Source organism: Syngnathus floridae, chromosome 9 (assembly GCF_059516105.1).
Source record: "Syngnathus floridae isolate MCC-2025c chromosome 9, RoL_Sflo_1.0, whole genome shotgun sequence".
Classification (NCBI taxonomy): domain Eukaryota; kingdom Metazoa; phylum Chordata; class Actinopteri; order Syngnathiformes; family Syngnathidae; genus Syngnathus; species Syngnathus floridae.
In genome coordinates, this window is record NC_142421.1 from 9994977 (window position 1) to 10015027 (window position 20051).

General features: G+C 40.2%; 1 protein-coding gene across 5 annotated transcripts in view; it reads left to right on the forward strand.

Moving 5' to 3' along the window:
• disc1 (DISC1 scaffold protein) overlaps positions 1 to 11337 on the forward strand; it is a 34089-nt gene extending 22752 nt beyond the window's left edge. For 3 of the 5 annotated variants that reach the window (XM_088384844.1, XM_088384839.1, XM_088384840.1), the window contains 4 exons: positions 2528 to 2771; positions 4557 to 4601; positions 7804 to 7930; positions 9789 to 11337. In XM_088384844.1, the coding sequence (XP_088240970.1) occupies positions 2528 to 2771; positions 4557 to 4601; positions 7804 to 7930; positions 9789 to 9982 (610 nt within the window). In that variant the 3' untranslated portion in view covers positions 9983 to 11337. Of the gene's footprint in view, positions 1 to 2527; positions 2772 to 4556; positions 4602 to 7803; positions 7931 to 9781 lie in introns of all 5 variants that reach the window. The other 2 variants (XM_088384842.1, XM_088384843.1) reach the window with 2 other exon arrangements.
• Positions 11338 to 20051: the final 8714 nt, after the last annotated feature.

A 20051-nucleotide genomic window follows, 5' to 3' on the forward strand; every position in this document is an offset into this window, starting at 1 on the left:
TAAAATTGGAGTGCCATTGATCATTTCTCTCCTATAATTGTAATGCAAAACAAAAAAAAACATGCTCTTTGAGCTCAAGGTGCTCTGGGAGCATCCAAGCAGCGTCTGTCACGTGTGAATTGTGTCGAACAGAGCAACCATGGTTGCTCGGATGGCTGCTTTACAAACCTCGCAGAAACCAAACCACCCACCTCACAAAGCATTCACCGCGCCATGCATCATCCATCACACTCCCTCCTATAGTCACTGCCTTGGTTCTTACCATGTTAACAGCACCTCTGCTTAGTGTGCTATGTGAGATGTTGACACAATTAGGTCTCTCATTCCTTACTACTAAGACATTTTTCAATTCACTTTTTGTATTTTGTAAAAGAAACCCCAATTGAGGAACATTTTTTTTCATGTTTTATCACTGCTCTGTATAAACTCTGTCAGTGCTGTCACCACTTTTGTGAAATAATATCCTAATTTCTTTCATCTTATAATGATGTGGTTGGTTCCGTTAGCTTCTAATGGGTTGGTTTATAGCCAAGCCTGTGGGTATTGCAAATGAGCATTTCCAAATTGAAGGCACGTGTTTGAAAAAGTGGTTATTGCCCCAAGGTTGACTCAATATATATTAACCCAAAAACCTTGTGATGTACAAGTTGAGCCAAAAGGAATGATTTTCCAGTTGTTCTTTTGCTCACCTAACATCAGAAATATTGGATATCTAAGGAAACGACAAGGTTTTGGTGACAGCAAAGAAAATAAAAGAGTGACTTCTCCTCGCCTTTGAGATGTACTCACACAATGCATCACTATATCTGTGCCATGGTTGAGCCCACTTGACACTGAGGGCTCTATTTTCGTTACAAGTGCAAGTGTGGTGCGAGGCATGTCATAAATCTGGACAGACGTAGACCAGCTATTGGTAATTTTACAGATGTCCACAAGTGGGCTCATTTAAAAAAGGGCAGCTTGGGCCGTTGTGGGTGTGAACACAATGATGCCATTTGCTGCCAATCAAAGTAGCGCTTCTAATTGTGGGACATTCACATATCACATGGAGACATCCCTGTGCAGAAAAAGAAGCAACAATAAATACAGTCCTTACAAGCTTTGGTTCTCCCTAACTTGCAACATCAGTCCTGCCAGTCAGCAGTTGCAGGGTGGAGGGCCCAAGGACAACGAAGCAGCACGCCCACACCCTGTCACTGTCAGACAGCAGGCTGAGTGGCTGCCACCAATTAACCCGTGGCTAAGAAGCTGAGACAGATGAGCTCCAGGATGCCACCATCACAGCGCTGCTTCGGAGCTGTTGTATTGTTTGACGATTTAGCAAAAAAAGCCTTAAAAGCAGCAGTCACAGCAAGAGGGCATTTTGTGATAGATGTGGCCAACTTTGACATTTTGAGAAGATTTTCCAATTAATTTCTCAATTGTTTGTGTGTTCTCACCTCTTCAAAAGAAGCAATGTAACAATAGCATGGCTCAGCGGGTGCAGCCCACTTCAACACAGTTGAGAAGAAACAGCATTGAGTGCTAAATCACCAAGTGCAGGACTGCTGGGATGAGCAATTTTTCTATCACCTGTGTGCCAAAATGAAGGTTAGACGACGGCTGATGGGCAGGCCACTGGCAGGGCACAGAGCTGGCAGCCTTTTGCAGGTAGGAGATGAGCTGGAATAAAAAGTGGAATTCAATTTTCAGGAGCTTCATTACTGCCGAAAAGCATGAAATAGGGAGGCAGATTTCACACTGTCTGCATACCTTTTTTTTTGAGAATTCACCTCTGTATAATAATTTATAATATATAATAATGACTTTTTATTTATTATTATTTTTTATTATTTTTTATTATTTTATGATTACTTTTAAATCAATTTGCTTTTGAAATTTTGTGATAGGGCAGCAACTAGAAATGGGTTCATTGAAATGGGATCACAGTTACACTTTCCAACACATCTTGTAACTCTCCATTTGTTTTCCTGCACATGACGGTGTCGTCTGTATTTTTTTTTTATGGCTTAAGCAATTTATGTTTTTCCTTGAGTGTGACATTTTCCCATTCTGTTTGGAGGGAGGGAAAAAAAATACAGAGAAACAAGGTCAATACATTTGGTTGCCCAAATGTCACCTGTGGCTACACATCTTCAGAAATGATGCGTTACCTAAAGGTTAGGAAAAGACAAAGGTCAGTAAAAAAATAGCTCGTAAACAGATCAGAGATCTGAGGTGAATAATTTATGGATGCTTTTTCTTTTAAAGAAATGTAGCTTTGACAATTTGATGCAAATCATTCCCTGAGCAAGAAATCACCGTCACAAACTCCTCTGGAGATTAATCACTTTGTTAGTCTTTAAATTTTCATTTTTGATCACCCTTTAAATTATATTCAGTTACATAATTGTTTTGTCATTTGTTGCATGAGCAAGAATCACTCGTGACTTCTATTTTTGTTATTATGCTTGCATAAAATTGCTGAATGAAAATATTGTCTCGCATTGACATACGCTGTCTTGTTTATATTTTCATTGGATGTTAGCTGTAGCTGTTCCGGCTTGGAGCGGATTTGGGAGGCCGACCTGGAGGCATGTCACCTGTTCTTACGAGGCTTGCAGCTACGGACGTCCATCTGTTGCGGAGCTGACGTGGACGACCATCTCGCCACAACTGACTGTGCTACAAGTCAAGTGTGCGCCAAAGAGGAAGAAGACAGCGCCATGTTGACAGCTTTAGGCGGCCGCTGGTGTCCCGAAGCCAATTTACAAAACTCTGAGTTCACTAAGGTAACACAACCTCTACATGTAAATGCATGTAAAGTGAGATATACATCTAAAAAAATGGCCCTTTGTGACGTTTTACTTATTATTTTATTACTTTTTACTTTACATATTCCTTACACAAGCCAAAGATTTCACATTCACCATTATTAGTTTGGCAAACATGCTAATTTTGTACAGTAACAGTAAGATGTGTCGCACTCTTATTACTGTTTTCTATTTCCAATTATGAACTAAAGACATTTGAGAGACAACTACACATATTGCCCTTCATTCTAAAAATCCTACCATTTTGTTCTGTGAGTAAGAATTCTTGTGGGCGTGTGCATGCATGTGTATGGGAACGATTTCACCAGTGATTTGAAGTCATTGCTCCAGGGTAGATCCCGAATTGTTCGCTCCTCTCCTCACACTTGCTTCCACCCACAATGTCGACAGTCTCGTCTGAGATAAGAACAAAGTCAACATAGCCAGCAGCCATCCAAATAATAATAAAAAAAGAGAACTTGCCAGACATGTTTTTTTTTTGTGCAGCTATATTTGCTACATTGCCTCTCAGAAATGTAATATTTGCAGTTTTTTAGCAGAGGCTCATGTTCTGAATTACAAACTGCCTGCCTCAGCATGAGATGCTCGGACTGCATGAAAAGTGTGTCAGTTTTGCTAAATGCACCTTCACAGTTTCTTACTCCCCATTAGAGCTGATAACCATCCTGCTTTGCACAACCCTAAATCTACATTTTGCACCTGTGCCCTCTTAACCTCTCTTAAACACTGCCAAACTGCATTAAATGAACCGCACGAATCTTCTTTCTGCTTTCCTTTTGTTTCTCTCTGCCTTTGTTTTCCTGCTAAAGCCTAGCCTCTCCTAACATTTCTCCAAGAAGTCAAAGGTGAGAGAGCCAAACGAGCTGTGTGCAGTTCATTCTTTCATCTCCACCCCAAGTTATAAACAAGTGTGTATTTAGCAATATTTATGTATGTGGCAAAATATATTTTCTACATGTTAATATAATAATTCTGCTGTTTGACTGACAACATAAATAACGCAAAGAACTAGATCAGAACCCCAAATATTTCCTTTGTATCCTGATAGATTATTATGGCTTTTTTAGACCGAAGAAAAATAATAACTGTCACAGTAATTCTTATCCAGTTGACATGTTTTCAAGGCTACAGACAACGAGACTCATATTTTTAGTACCACAAAACAGTATGTGACAGATTATGTTGCTGCGGGATACAATGTAATGAGTAAAATCAGATGGCTGGATGACAGCAAAATTACAGTTTTTACTCTAAAAAAAACAAAAACACATTAAAATGGAATGCCATAAATTTGTGTTAGTACTGTAAACGGCTATGACCACAAATGTAATGGCTGTTTGTATATGTGAACGTTTCAGTTAACTGCAGGTGAACTTCACTCACATTTACTCCAAAACATAAACTGAATGACTTGCATTTGTCTTACAAGTTTTTTAATTAAAACTTATAATTGAACCTATGCTTATTCGTCTACATATGAGCATATAGCCTGAAGCCACAAAACAATATGTTGGTCTGCATGAGATAATTACCTCACTTTGAATACTAACAAAGGAATCTGCTGTCCAGATGAGCCATTTAGTCTGTTGTTCTCTCATCACATTTGCTAATGAATAATTCCAGTGTCATTACTATGCCCTGCTGCTCACGTAGAGTAGCCGACCGACATAAATTGCGTTTTCAATAATTCATGAACCGATTTACGTCTGTGTGGCTTCAACAAACGTTTCCCTTTTGTTGCAGAAATTGGAGGAGTTTTTGTTCTGCATGGAGGATAACAACCCACAGGTTGGTAATGTTAATAGCATCACTGTGTGCCTGAATGTTCCCACTGTAATTAAAGTGTCACTTTTATTTATGTTGGTGTGCCGGGACACAAAAAATCCATTAGTTGACCTTGAATCAAACATGACTCAGCTACATTTTTGACAGATTACTTATTTGCAAAGTTTAATTTTTTTTTTAATGTTTATACTTGAAATACACACATACCTTCTTCCATTTACATCTGCTGCACAGGGATTGGCCATTGTAGTTCAGGTAATGCAGTAGATGAATAACTTCTTGGAATTCACCTGTCTTGGATTATTAATAAGATTAGACCTAAATGGTGACATATTAGAAACATAACACTGTTGCACTTCTTCTTGATTGACACTCGAATTATGTCACTGGAGCGAATAAGAATGCCTAAAGAGAAAACTGCCACTTCAGAAATTGGATGGCAACTCATCCCGGTGGCGTTGACGATGTTGCTGCGGCTTTGTGGCAGTGCTGAAATCTCTGCCAAGAACACATTCTGACCTCTTTCTCCTTTCCGTAATGACTTTAAGTAAATGATTTCCACTTAGCTGCTGCCAAGCTGTTGCCCCGCCGCTGCAATGGAGATTGATTTGTGGCTACGTGTGTGTGTTTCAGCACTACTCAATTTCCTTCTAATGTCTTCTAATTGTTCTTTTATCCTCTCAAGGTTCTTTTAGCACCCTCCTCATTCTGCATGGCGGTAGGATGCTAGCAATAAATATGTAGTGACCATTTGCTCTGATGGGATTGTGGTGTTTCACAAACTACTTATCATTGTTTACAATGGTATTAATAGATTCCTGCTTTTGGATAGCGACATGTCCAGGGTGAATTCTGCCTTCGTAGTCAGTTTGGATTAGCACCAGCAAACACGTGATCCTGAGTAGGACAAGTAGTAAAAAAATTAGTGTACTTTATCCCGTGGGACCAGCATTCAAGCAAATTTGTACTGTATTTTCCGCACTATAAGGCGCACCGGATTAGAAGGCGCACCTTCAATGAATGGCCCATTTTAAAACTTTGCCCATACATAAATCCATATATTTGGACACGCCTGCCGTAGTGCCTCAATATTGGTCCATATATAAGGCGCACCGGATTATCAGGCACACTCAGCTTTTGAGAAAATTGGAGGTTTTTGGTTAAGATTGTTTTGTATTTTTAAGTTACCCTCACCATGAATGTAAAGCCGGTGCTGTGTTTATGCATTTTACAATGTCTGACTGAGCAGCACCCTGGGGGAGCACAACAGTCACATGCAGCCTTTGAGTCTTGATTGCCGAGATAACTATGACAAGGCCTGCGTGCATCCGAGTATTGCATTTCGACATAATTTGATTATGCCTGCTTTGTTTACTGGGGGTCCCTGAACATTACAACTAATGTTCATCAAACTGCCACTATGCAGTGTCGGTGCTGGCAAGTCTCACTTATGCAATTTGACATGCAAATGACACCGAAATCACATTTGTCAATAGCAAGAATTATTGTATTGTGTTGATCACAATGACGGCTGTTGAAGGGTTGAATATCTTCTTTGTAAAAACTTACAAACAAACCTATCAAGAATGTCACAGTGTGTACACTGGGCTTTCTCTCCTCAGGTCGTATTGACTTTTAGCAAGAGCGACTGGAGGCTGGAGAATAGAATCAATCAGCTACACAAACACGGTTCTCTTATCTGCTAAAGAAGCTGCTAACCTTTACAGCCTGAAAACAAACAGCACAGCGACGCTTTAGCTCAGCGGGCTTTCCTTTTGTTGATGGAGGACATGAATCCTAGTTTCATATGTGGTGAGGACTGACATACACTTAAAGTGCCTCACAATGGAGAATGTTATCTTGAAGGCATTATCTCGAATCATTACCTGTGCTGTTTTTGTTCGTTAATCTCAATTGGTTTGGAGACGGCTGCTCCGTCACGATGTAGTGCCTCTGGCTTTAACTTGTTGTTTGTTGAACATGTGTTGTATCATCTAAGAGAGAGTGATATACACAATGTAGAGAATTGACTCTACTCTCATTGCTGTGACATCTTTGAGCTGCAGGGAGTTGATATTTTCAACCTGTAGCCATGAGTCAAATGTGACTCTCTTGCATTTGTTTGTGTGTGTGTGTGTTTAAGTGTCTGTGTGTACTCTTTTGTGTAATTGTGTATATGTGTTCACCTTGCCTGATACAGAAGGAAAAAAAAATAGGACACGATGTCTTCAAAAGAGGCTGCTCTAATTATGGCCGGCTCTGTTCCCTCAATGCTTAAGTGCCCTACTGCACTGTGCTCCCACATCAAACTGACTTTCCCATCATGCAGTGCTCCATCCTTGCAGCACAGCGGAGGTCACCGGTAGTACATAACCCCGATGTTTAGTGCGGACTTGATGACCTTGGCAGGCTACTGACAGACACTTTGGCAGCCCTATATTTTGCCGTGCAACACTTCTACGCTTATTCAAAATACACATTCTACATCCGAGACATCTCAACTAAATGGACTTGTTGTAAGGTGTCAGCCAATATTAAGCACGACAATTAATCTATAACTGGAGGTTCACTTAGCAAAAGAGGATATGTAAATCCTGCCGCAAAAATTGAAGGCACATTGCTCAAAAGAGTTTGTTTTTTCCCATTTATAAAATCTTTAAAGCACTTAAGAGCACACAGAGCTCATTATTTCAAACATTTCCCACAAAACACGAATCCATACTGGTTATCTCCTAACTAAAGCTTTTTAATTTTCACTTTTTATTGCTGAACCAAACTCTAGCTATTATTCCTTATTCCTTGGTATTATGATACACAATTCTACTCCACATCTTCAAAACTGAGCATTCGTATCCTTTTAAACGCAGACGTTTTGCTGCAGCACTTCTATTGGATGGTGTAAAATTGTGCAAATGATCATAATGTTCTGATGGGTCTGTGTATACACGCGCTAAAAAAAACATTGCCAGGCATTGTTTCTTCTCCTCAGACAAAATTCAATCCAAGAAGTCAATATTGACTAGCAGATGCCTGGAGGGTTATCAGATACCAACACATTGCACACTGGTTTGATGATACTCTGAGACTCTTGGGTGTAGTCCAAATGGAGAAAGTTTTATGCCATTTATAGCAATGTACTTGGCCAAGCTGAATTAATTCAAACATTCAGACATTTTTCCTTCCTCCGCTGTTGCCAATCTCCCAGCAGGACGTGTCCAGCGATGACGAGGCAGCAGACCTCTCCGAGCGCTGCGAGCTGATCAGTGACCGACTAATGACCTTGGAGGATGACTTACAGACGGCCATAGAGAACCGGGACCAGGCCCTCGCTGATATCCTTTCGCTCCAAGTATACAGGTATTAAGATGTTGCTCTTTCTCTCCAATTTATATTTGCGATCTGCTGTTTCCTGGAGGCTTAGCAACTCGCATGCTACCAAATGTTAGCACTCTAATGTTAGGCGGAGAAGACATAGCTCAAGCTGTCGTATCTGACATTCAACGGAATTGAAGCTGAGTGGGAATCGGGCCTATTTCTCTTGACAGGCAGGATGTGCTATCGAGAAAATAACATGGTAAAAGTCCAAGTGAGGTTATTGGAGAGTCACAAATGCGGGCTGCCATTCTCAGGCACTGAGATTAAAGTAGGCAGACAGGGGCAGCGCAGTGGCAAATAGAGGAATGTCACTATCACGACTGCAAAGCTTTCATACCTTCAACTTCATCTTTTCATTGAACGCACACACCTTCCATCCACCCTGCACCTGTTCCTGCCTGCTGGATCTGGCTTGGAGAACATTATAATATCCATGGTAATGAGTCACATGGAAGGGTTGAAGCTGATTACAGGTCACAATGCTTCATTTTCCGTGCTAATTAGAAAGCTGATTGGATGTAGATTAGTGTGTTTTTCCTCATTCATTGTAGAACGGTTGATAGTCCAATACGAGGTTAAAGATCAAGCTCAAGTCTTTACTTTCCACAAATGGCACCGTACCTGTACATTCAATTAAAGATCCAATTTTCCTGTTTCTTTTCCGCAGTCTGTTCATGTCCAATCAGATTTTTCAGTTGGCCTTCATGTTATCAGCGCCAGTACGACGTTTTGCTCTGTTAGCAAGATGTCAAAGATAGATTCGCTTCTTCGCGAACTTTGTGTGTTTTTGCTGCTTGGAAATATGCATAGTGATTGTTTGAGGTCACTGAGGAAACTGGACACGATTGTAGAAATGAAACAGAAACCAATGATAATGCAACAGGTGCCAAAGAAATCTGAAGATCCAAAAAAATTGCCCCTGTGTGTCCTCTGTGAGGACAGACAACCACAAAATTCCAGAAAAATATTTATTCAAAACTTATAACTGGAATATGTTACAAGACTGGAATGAGCTACGTGTGTAAAATTTTCAAGCCATGCACAATTGCGAGATAAGGCTTGTGGCATTTCAGGTGTGTTTTGTGCTAGTCTGTTAGAAACCAGTTGGGCTCAAGATGCCACGTACTGTAGATACCCTAAAATATTGTGTCATAATTAGAAAAATGGTCAATGAGTTATGAGGAATTATCTGGTAGCCATACACGTCTTATCAATTGCTTTTGTATTTTTTCGAGACACCCTGTATGTGTTGCTTCTAAACGTCAAAAGAAGCCATGGTTGGAGTACACCTTCAACAACCTTCTGTGGAATCTGGTCTTTTTTAATGGCCGTTTAATTATGGATGGAGACAATCTGTGCCCATTGAAAGTGTAAAACGAGCCATCGGGTTCCATCTGCCACAAGCCCGCCCCTTTGATTTAACGCTTAAGCCGGACCCTCGCAGGCTTGATTTGGATTTCCAAGCAGGTTAAACAAGTCCCCTGTGAGGACGGCCTCCATCCCGTTCATTGATGTGTCATGAATAATGCAGCTGCTTTGCGGGGGTCCTGCCACCCAGCACCGCTGATGAGATCATGAATAGCGAATTGCTGCAATTCACTCTTTGAGTGCATGGGGTTAAATTGACTACGGCGTGATGATCTGTCCCAGTAATCAGTTCTTTAGCCAAATTGGACATTGATGCCTTCATCGGGTCACCGCTATTACTGTCAAACGTCGAGAGCCACAAGTGTCGCATTTTGTCCTGCTGTTCGTAAGGCTGATATCAATGAAGGTCTCTAACTCCATCTCAGTCTTCCTTAACTGACATCGCACAGTCGCTGGAGAGGCAAGTTCAGGAAGTTAAAACCACTTTGCAAAACATGCTCACCCTACTCAGCGAGAAAGTCGAGGAGGACGCGCATGTTGGTGAATTGCGGGATGATGACGAGCCTGTGGAAAATGGGATTTTGGAGGAGGAAGAAGAGGAGGAAGAGGACCAGTACTTTAGTGACAGCTGGGACATTTGAAGCGGATGCATGTTGTGTTTTATGAGCACGCACACTGGGAGCCTGACCTGCACTCTGCAATTGAACTGACCCCATTTCTATTTAACGTAAAGCCGCACTCAAAGTCATTTACAAGCAGCCCTCTGTGGAACTGAGCAAAGTCTCCAGTTGTTGCTTTCCTTAACTTAAAAACACATTCTATACATGCAGGGATACAACACTTTCAATTCAAATTCGCAAAGTGCCTTCAGGCTTCTCAGTCTACTGTTTTTTTTCCCAGTTAATATCAAGAAATGAAATGTCTACACTAGTGTTTTCAATTGAAGGTTTATTTTTGTGTTCTAAACTATGTACTAACCCTAAAACTCAAATGACCAAAACAGAGAATGTAAACACGGAACCCCCAAATTTGTACCACTTTTTTGATTATTTGTGGGATAAAGGAGACAATCTTCTTTTTTTTTTACATTAGCATTCATGCACATAAACTAACTGTTTTATTTTTTGATCCAATGGCTTTTTTTGTGTGTGTTTTTTTCTTTGCAAGTGGACTTAATGTAATTTTATGTACTATGTGGTGCTAACTTGAACACTGTTGCTAGTGATGAAAATCTTATATTTATAGTATTAGGGCTACATTGGTAAAAAGTTCATTACATGAATAAAAGTTGTAAGGTTAAGGTTAAAACAAGAATAAGTTCAAAACTTTTCAAACACTGATAGATTTTTCTCTTTTGTAAATATATAACACGACTTAATTCTTCCTATTTTTATTTATTATTATTCCCTCTTTTTTAAATTTGATGAAATGTAATAATTTTTCCCACAATATAATATCAAGATTTTTCTTCTAGAAATTCAAGTTGATACTTGTAGTATTAAAAACATGAGAAATTTATTAGTAATACTACTACCCCCACGTTCATTTTTTTCAATGTGGCCCTAATACTTATTCATATGAATTAATTTGATTTTGTTATTTAAATACTTGTAAACAGTTGCAATGTTGAAGGAAAAAATATCAGTTGGCAGAGAAAAAAAATGCTGTTTGCACCACTGACTGCATGATGACTTATGCTAAATCTTTTCGTACATTCCAGACATTTTTTTGTGTCATTTAATGGGATAATCTTTTTTTTTTAATTTACTGTGCATTCCCATAATTCCTATTTATTGTCCATCGTGTCTCACTAATTACAGCATGTAGCATCTTGCCTGATGATGTTTCCTGCTGTTTTCTTTTTGTACCCACTTTGGTGATAGCCCCTCTTGGAGAACATGTGGGCATCCTTCCAGGCAAGTGGGGGCAGTGTTGACATGTCGGCGTTATCAATACGCTAATAAAGGTCCTCTAGTGAGGTCTGTAGGGGATACAAGCTTCTTTTGTTATCTCACCTCAGCAGCAACGCCGTGGCTAATTGGAAGACAAAGTGGCAGAGGCCGTGCGGTGCTGAAGGTGGTGTGCTGTTGCTTTGTGTCCATATGATCCAGCCTTGTGTTGCGAGCCGAGGCAGATTCATCCTCAAGAGTGTGGAGCCTTCCCTTGTAAACACAGCTGCGTGCTCCACACACACAATGTCTCACTCTCATACTGCTGACAGGCTGAAAAGCATTTTCGAAGCCAGAAGACTCCACCATCTATCAGCTTGAGGCAGCCTACAGACTCAGCCAGTCGGCTAACACACACACACATGCACGCTCACACTTACCACCAAAATGAGCCCACCTCATAACTGAATCCGTTGTGGCACCACAGTGAGCCCCATGAGGCAGTCGGTCTCGTAAAATTGCTTGAGGAAAAAAATCCAGATGGTTTGTTGCAGATACATATAGCAAGACAATATGTGCTGTAGGGTATACTCACTTGGGATGAAATTGCCTCTGGATGGGAGTACCGCCCTATGCACTTGCTGGACCCTTTATTAGGTACCATGCACACTACCATTATAGGACCCAGGTTAAGAACTATCTCGAGTTCGAACTTATCAAATATTTAAGAGGTGTGCCACTGTGCCAGAAATGGACAGTTAAGGATTTGCATGCGGTCCTCCATGATGTAAAGTTGGCCAGGCAATCACGGGTCATGGTGAAATGTGGGCACTTAGAGACTGCCTTTCATTCCGAGTGTCTATGAAAATAGAGCCTCAAGTCTTTGGTCCACTCTGAGCACAAGAAGCCTCACTTGAATTCTTTTTAAGCCTTTCACGTGAATTCAAACCCACTGTGTTCATCACTCAGCTGGTGAATAAATTACACTGTGCAATCAGGCGGGAGGAAAAATTATGCAAAATCAATAAAGATCTCCAATAATTTAATTGCAGAGTGTCTGTACGCCAAATCTGCATATCTCTCGGTGAAGCCATTAATAAAGTGGCACTGATACAAATAAATAACACAGCTGAGCCAACATAGAATAGACAGAACTCTCATCTGTGATCAAAACAAACAGAGGCCAAAATATTCTTAAAGGTGAAGTCAAGTCAAATATTTTCTGTGCAATAGTGTGTTTGATTTGCCCACACTCGAAAACAGTATTCCGCAATATCAGCACACCCCATCTAAAAAAAAAAAAAGATTTGGTAAGCCGAGCAGTCAGGATATCTACCACATGGTCAGCATTCCAGGTTCAATTCTTGACCCTGTGTGGAGTTTGCATGTTCTTTCACTTCTTGCGTGGGTTTTCTCCAGATACTTCCTCCCGCATTCCAAAAAGGGTTAGGTTAATTAAAGACTAAATTGTCCAATAGTCATAAACGTGAGTGTGATTTACAAAAGCAGATGGACGGTGCAGAGAAAAACAAGAAAGTAAAAAAAAAAAAATCTTTCCCACTATTTAATTTTCTTTCCCATGATTTTGTAATGTCTCACTTATTGTTCTCTCTGAATTTTGTGTTTGTGGAAAAAATGCTCACCAGAGCATGCGGCTCACTGTTCCGTCCATCTGGTGTCGACTCCCCCCGTGAGTCTTCAACCCCCCCAGCACAATGAAAACAGTAGTGAGTGAGAAATCTGTGAACTATCGACCCGTAGAGTAAAATAAAATAGAGTGCTGGAAAGCTGTGCCTGAAACTCTCTTTTGAATTGCCTTCATTAGCATGCCTGGCTTTAGAATGTGATATACAGGTGCCTCTCAATAAAAGTCATTACTGTGGAAAAGTTCATTCTTTTAAGTGTGAAACTCGTAGTTTTATTAAACACATTAGGAATACTTGGACAAACTATGGAAAATCAACAGAGATCTAAAAATACATAATTATAATGAAATATAAAACAGTATTTCACTCAGACCTAAAAGAATTAAAGAACTAAAACCCAACCTCGATTTGGAGGAACAATGTTTCAGCGTGAAGGGTTCTTTGTTCTGCTTTTTGTGTGTTTTGTTCAGACGAATGGGACATGGCCCTTTATGCACTCACCAAGGAGAAAGAATTGACCACTTCCATGTCCATGCAGTAAAAACATATTGTTAGTACGTCCTCCAGGGAAAGCTCGGTCAGCGATTCACCTTGCAGCCTCCCTTGGGAACGTGGCTGCCCGTAGAAGGATGAAATGTCTTCTGCACTTTGTCTGGGTTGGAGACAGACACCACGGTAAGAGCAGACATCAATACATCTGATGGATGGAGCTGGATGCCCTTTTTTAGAGCAAGAACCCTAATGATGGCGCCGGTGAGTGATGGGGTATTTCTGCCAAGGCAGGGTCGTTCCATTTTATCTGAAGGTTCGGCCTGGGTTGAGTTTTCAACCTCCATCATTGTCCTAGCTTCTTCCATTTCACAAGGGATGTGGCAGGAAAAAAAAAAAAAAGCTGGATTCTATCTAATATGACTTTGGGAAAATGGCGAGCTAAACTCATGGCAAGCCTGTCATATGGACAATTTAGTATCTGCAGAAGCAGTACTTCAACACTTAAATAAAGTTTCTCAAAACAATTGTAAAGTGTGTTTTCCAACAGCATAAAAACACAGCGGCTCTGCTTATGGTGGATTTATGTGATTTAGGCTGTACACACTCATAAAAGAAATCATAAAAGCAAGTAGCCAAGCTCAGTGAACAGTTTGCTCACTATGCTGCAGTCATCAAAGGCAATGGCTGAAAGATGGATTACGAGCGCAGTAACACAATATGCCAAGGGGAAGCGTTGTGCGTCGCTAACTAAATGTGCACGTTTAAACGGCGAAATAAAATGCATTTTACAGGCTGCAGTCAAGTGTGAAACTTGAGCCCATCAAAGCCAGTCTGCTCTGTGTTTTAAAGGTAGTTTGGAACCAAAAAGTATATGGATATATGTATTGCAGCTATCATCGCCATTTCACGTTTAAATAGGACATATATTATGATACATTTGGACAATTTTAAGAAATGCATTTATATAAATGATATTTGGAGTCCCTGCCCAACCATGTCAGAAATGTTTACTCATAGAAATATGTATAGTGTATACATGATTCGCTCCATCCCGCCTCTTAATATTAAAATGTTTAAAAAATATCATATTAAAGTACTGTATTTTTCTGACTATAAGGCGCACCTAAAAACCTAAAATTTTCTCAGAAGCCGACAGTGCGCCTTATAGTCCGGTGTGCCTTATATATGGACCAAATTCCTAAATTTAAACTGGCCCGAAGCATTGTGTCATGAAATCAATCCTAAGTGGCCCGCTGAAGACTATGAATCATGAATCAAAAAGACTATGGATCATTATTTTGTGATTATAAAGTAATTTGTTGCGTCTGAAGTTGAAATAAAAAAGATAAAATGGAGAATAATTTGATTTGATTTCAAAATCTGACATTTTGCATTAATGGTGCGCCTTATAGTCCGGTGCGCCTTGTATAAGGACAAAGTTTTAAAATGGGCCATTCATTGAAGGTGCGCGTTATAGTCCGGTGCGCCTTATCGTCCGGAAAATACGGTAGCTAATATTTAAAAAAGCAACAGACAACAAATGTAGCAACTTTCTCCCGGAGACTCTGAGAAATTTAGCCCTCTACATTCAGACTGCAAATGAATGGTGTTAATCCAAAAATACTATTCTTTGGCAAAATTCAAAATTGCTGTCTTCCAGACACATTTCCAGAAACAGGCAGCTAACAAAATGTTGATATAGTTAATTTCTGCTGAAAAAGGTCATGGGTGGGCCAAGTGAGACGATACCCGGGGTAAAACTAAATCCACTAAATGCTAAAATCTTGCTCACAGAGCTTGTGGAACGTTAATCTGTATAACCATGCCCCCCACAAAACTTTGCATTTTGATAACGCACACTTCAATCAATTTAGCTTTGAGGAGTGCAATTCTTTTGTTTTAAAGAGTGGCCCTGTAGGCCATTTTAAGACACTCCCACACCAGCATCACAAATAAATGAAGAAGAGCAGCCCAAGGACATTAGTGCCATTTGGAATTAAAAGTGCAAGCGAGGAGAGAAAGATAGGAAGAAATTGAGACTGACAGAGGGAAGAGTTTCCTGTAGGGAAACAGTGAGTCTGCAACAGCAAACAACAACACAACAAAATGGATGTGAAATGTTTGCCTGGTGAACACTTGACCCTGCTTGCATTATTAATCATACTGTACAGCTGCAAATGTTGGGAATTATTACTTGTGGTGTGACAACCATCCACTGTGAATTATCCAAATGAAATGGAAGTGGTGAGGCTAGATAAGCAGACCCACAGCAGCAGGACGCAGACAACATCCATTCAAACGGAAGCATCAATATTCATCATCGCACAGAGCTGAAGAGTGGATTAGAGCCACATGTTGTGTCATGACACTCAAGTTGTAAAAAAGTGCTTGCTTCTTCTGGCTTTCTTAAACTGATGACTGATTTGACGTGAGGCTGCGGGATAGCTCATTTTAATATCCTGCCCTGGTTTTTGCCTTTGGCATCAAACTGTCACACTGTGGAGAGAAGACAGGTAGACCTGAAAAAGAGGTAAAAGTGGAGACAGGAAGTCAAGAGAAGGATGCTAGAATATTCAGAGAGGTTGTGGGTTTGAATCTCTAGCTTCCTTTCTCATTCCCAAAACAATCATGGTCGCTTAATTGAATGTGAGTCTAAATTATCTATAGAAATCATTTGCCAAGTTAACCCTCCCCCCTGTAGGATTGTGAGATTCATAACTAATATTTAAAAGAACAAATGTGGTAGATTTCTGTTAAAAAGTGCTGCTATGGGGGTTTTTATTACAGCAGATCAGATAATGGATGGCTGGATGAAAGAAAAATGTAGAATTACGCATCTGTCACATTTGTTCCCTGAAAGGACACTGATTGGTCATATCATGTAATATTGTATCGCTCTAATGTCTAGTTGGATTTATTATTTGAATGGGCTTAGATGAGTACCCGAAAACATCCTGTAAAGAAAATGAAGTCCATTAAAATGACTCTACACGAAGAACAAAATGTGTACGTAGCCAACGTTGGCGTGTCTCATTCTATTTTACACCCATATTATTTCACAATCTGTATTGGATTGTGAAAAGCTCTTTCAACAAACAGGAAGGAAAACAAATTTCCCGCTGTATGATTTGAGTGACTCGTAACCATATGGGTTAAATTGAACCAATTCATCACAATCATCTTAATCTGAACTAACCCCTCCCATTGCATGTATAGCCCTATATAATATGTCATGTGAAATCATAAGCATTGTGCATGTTACTCCCACTAATCAATATCCAAGACTATTGTTTATATTTTTCTCAATCGTATTACCCAGTAAAATATGGATTTTTTTTTTTTTTTTTATGTATTCATTGTGTGCACTGCAACAACAGCAATCTGACATTTTCCATGCTTGGGCCCAACCACGCTTGCAGATGCCTTCATCATCACACAAAGTGTACTTTATATGCCCTCGTCCAAATAACATAAATAATACATTTTGTCGTCATACCAACCAACGCTGGCAACAGCCCATATATTATGAATTGAGGTCACAGCCATTTCAAGGGCAAAGCACAAAAATCAAACACATGGAAGGGGCAATAGTTGAGGACTTTGAGGTGTATTCATAAACATCTGTCAGGTTCCTAATATAGAGCCTGCTGAGAGATGGTGAGCAGAGTTGCAAAGCCACGAGCTCACTTTGTGGTGTCTCCCTGAGGACCTTTTCTGCGACAACCATTCCTCCTGCAGCAGAGGTAATGAACTTGAGGAGCCCCTTGAGAACACCGCTGGGAATTTCTTTGCATGACCCGCAGGTCATTGACATGCTGGTAAGTGCTGCATTATAACTTTAATTCTTAATGCATAATTGACACGAATCACATTTTATCATATTAAATAGGACTCATTAAATATGTATTTAACTTTTGTGTTTTACGCAGGGCACATTGTGTGTTGTGTGTCAATGTGTTTAAACAGCACTGGGTTCAACATATGTAGTTTACATTTAAAGTGATGCGGATAGAAACAGGATCAGTGGACACGAAGCTAAAAGTTTTGAAAATATAATATAATGTATGGAACTTTGACTTAAACCACAGGCTCGTAATCAGGTGAGCACGAGGTTGTCCCAAAAAGTTGATTTCCACCGGTGGCCGGTAAATCACTCGATGCATATTCAACCACACCCACGGATGATCTTCAATGTTTTTAGAAGTACCAGTGTGGAGAACAATGGTGTCATTAGGCTTAGTTTAGGGAGACTTAAATATTTATTTCCAACATAAAGGTACGACTGGTATGAGTGTATTTTAACAACCACGTGAGGTCTCTATTTATTCACAAGACTGAACTTATCATTTATTTAGATTTATTTTCAAGAACATTATAAAAATGACCTTGTTGTGAAAATACTGTATGCAGAAATTCTTAAGTAAAATCAATAGAACTCTTGAGCAGCGATAGACTGCTGCCGTGAAAAGTCTTCCCATGGTGATAATAACAAGAACATGCATGTGCAAGTTGCCTGAGGAGATCCTCTGGCCTCTCTTTATTTTGGTTGCCATGGAGCTGCCTCATTCATCCCCTCGATTTCTCCTTTTTCAGGCAGATTGGTGTTACTATTACTCTCACTGGTGCACATATGCCACACACCCTCCATCCACTCTGCACATCCATGTGTGCTCTCCAGAGTGCCCCATCAGCATCAACGTGCCATCTGTAGATGCAAGACGCAGAGCCGACCCGCTGGGTTTATCTGTCATTGAGCAGGCAGAGGACAGGTGAGGTGAAAAATAACCTTCTGGCTGCTAACTCCCTCGTCAGCAAAGACAAAGGATTGGGGGGGGGGGGGGGGGGGAGAAAAAGAGCTATTGTTCTTTGTGATGGTCATTTTATCAGACTGGTGCTTGTGTGTAATTTTTTCACTGAGGCGGTCTTTGTGTAGACTCCATATGTTACCTGGTAATTAGACCATCATTTCCCAATATGCATTCATCCATTTTATATTCTGCTTCACCTTTTTAGTGATGCAGGAGCTGGACCCTATCCAAGCTGACTTTGGATGAAAGGCAGACGACAAAGTGGAGTTGTCGCCAGTCAATCATATGAAGACAGACAATTATTTACCCTTAAATATTGATGTGCTATTTTTTAAACCTCATGAGTTCAAGTCTGGTTTTATGTGACATCCTAATGTTATTAGCTTTGGTATATGGCTATTTTTTTTTTACTAGCGAGGTGCATATATAATGAGAAAATGTCTCTCTTAAAAAAAAGTGCGGTAATGTGCGGCCGGTGCGGCTTAACCAAAAATAGTCTTGTCGTCTCCTTCCATCCGTCAGTGCCTCGGTTGACTGCCTCGCTATAAGCAATTACTGCGCCAAATGGGCCTAATGACACTCAAAGGGAGGCAGTGCACTAGCTCGGGGAACAGCTATGCACTATTTATATATCTTTTCGAAAGACACCTGACACGGCTCGGAGAGACTATATGAGTCTGTTTGGCAGCCAGCCTTTGGTTCAGGTTCTTCACCCTCACCTATTTTTTCTCAACCTTCCCTCGCTACGAGTACGACAAGTTGTTTCCTTTCCACTGTTGCTCGAATATGTGCTATGTGACAACCTTCCAATTGATTGATATCTCTATTCCTCCAATTTTCATATGTCACATAAATGAATGATGCATGAGAAATGTCTCCGTGGCTCTACATGCTACATTAGATAACTCATGAGGCTTTTCCTTCAGCGACATGCATGCAAGTCCCACAGGAAGTACGTTTCTGCATAAGATGATTGGTTGATATCATATGAGGAAAACTAGTATGATTTGGATTGTTCTTTTGTTTGCTCAAATGGCATCAGTATGTGCAGGTAACATTATGGACCAATCACAACAGATTAAATGAATGTTGTACTGTGTTGCTGTTAGGGTTAGCAAGCTTGCAATAATCTTAAAACCTTGGGTAAAATGACATTTTGTCTTTCAAAGACAAAACAGATTGAAGGTTTTCCACTATGCTCAGGGGACTGTTGGTTGTGTTTGACACTTCAAGTTCACACTTTGATTCGCCTCACCAATTATATATTGCATTTCTTTCACGCTCCTCTTGTGTCATTGCTACTCATTTTCATGGCTCTGTTATTGTCCGTTCAGGGTATTTAATGAGATTTATAATTGATAGGGATGCATGCAAGAACTGATGGCAAATCAAAGCGCTTCATTTGCTTGAATTGATACCTTTGCATCAATCAATCGCCACAGATGTTGGCTTGGCCTGTTCATGTGCTTTGGTGCTGTTGTTTTGGTTAGCTATAGAGAAGTAAAAAAAAATCAGCAAATTGTTTATGAATAGTTAAGTCTATGACTGTCTGCTTGCCCATCAAGTGTGACAATAGGTAACCGTGTATACCTTGTTATTTGTCTGTGTCTGAAATGTGTGTGAGAGAACCGTTCTGCACTTCTGCCCCACAGTTGCATAATAATGAGGTAAATACACATAACTGCCTACCACTGCACTTTTAAATGCTTTTATTTTCATCATGATACATTCTCTTTTCCCCCCACATGCTGAGCTTTTCTTCCACAAATAGAAACAAAGAACCAGTTGTAACGGAATCATCGGCATGATCAAGCCAACTATTTGCATTAACACCTGCGAAAGGATGCAAGGCAGCTCATAAAGCCTCTGTCATCG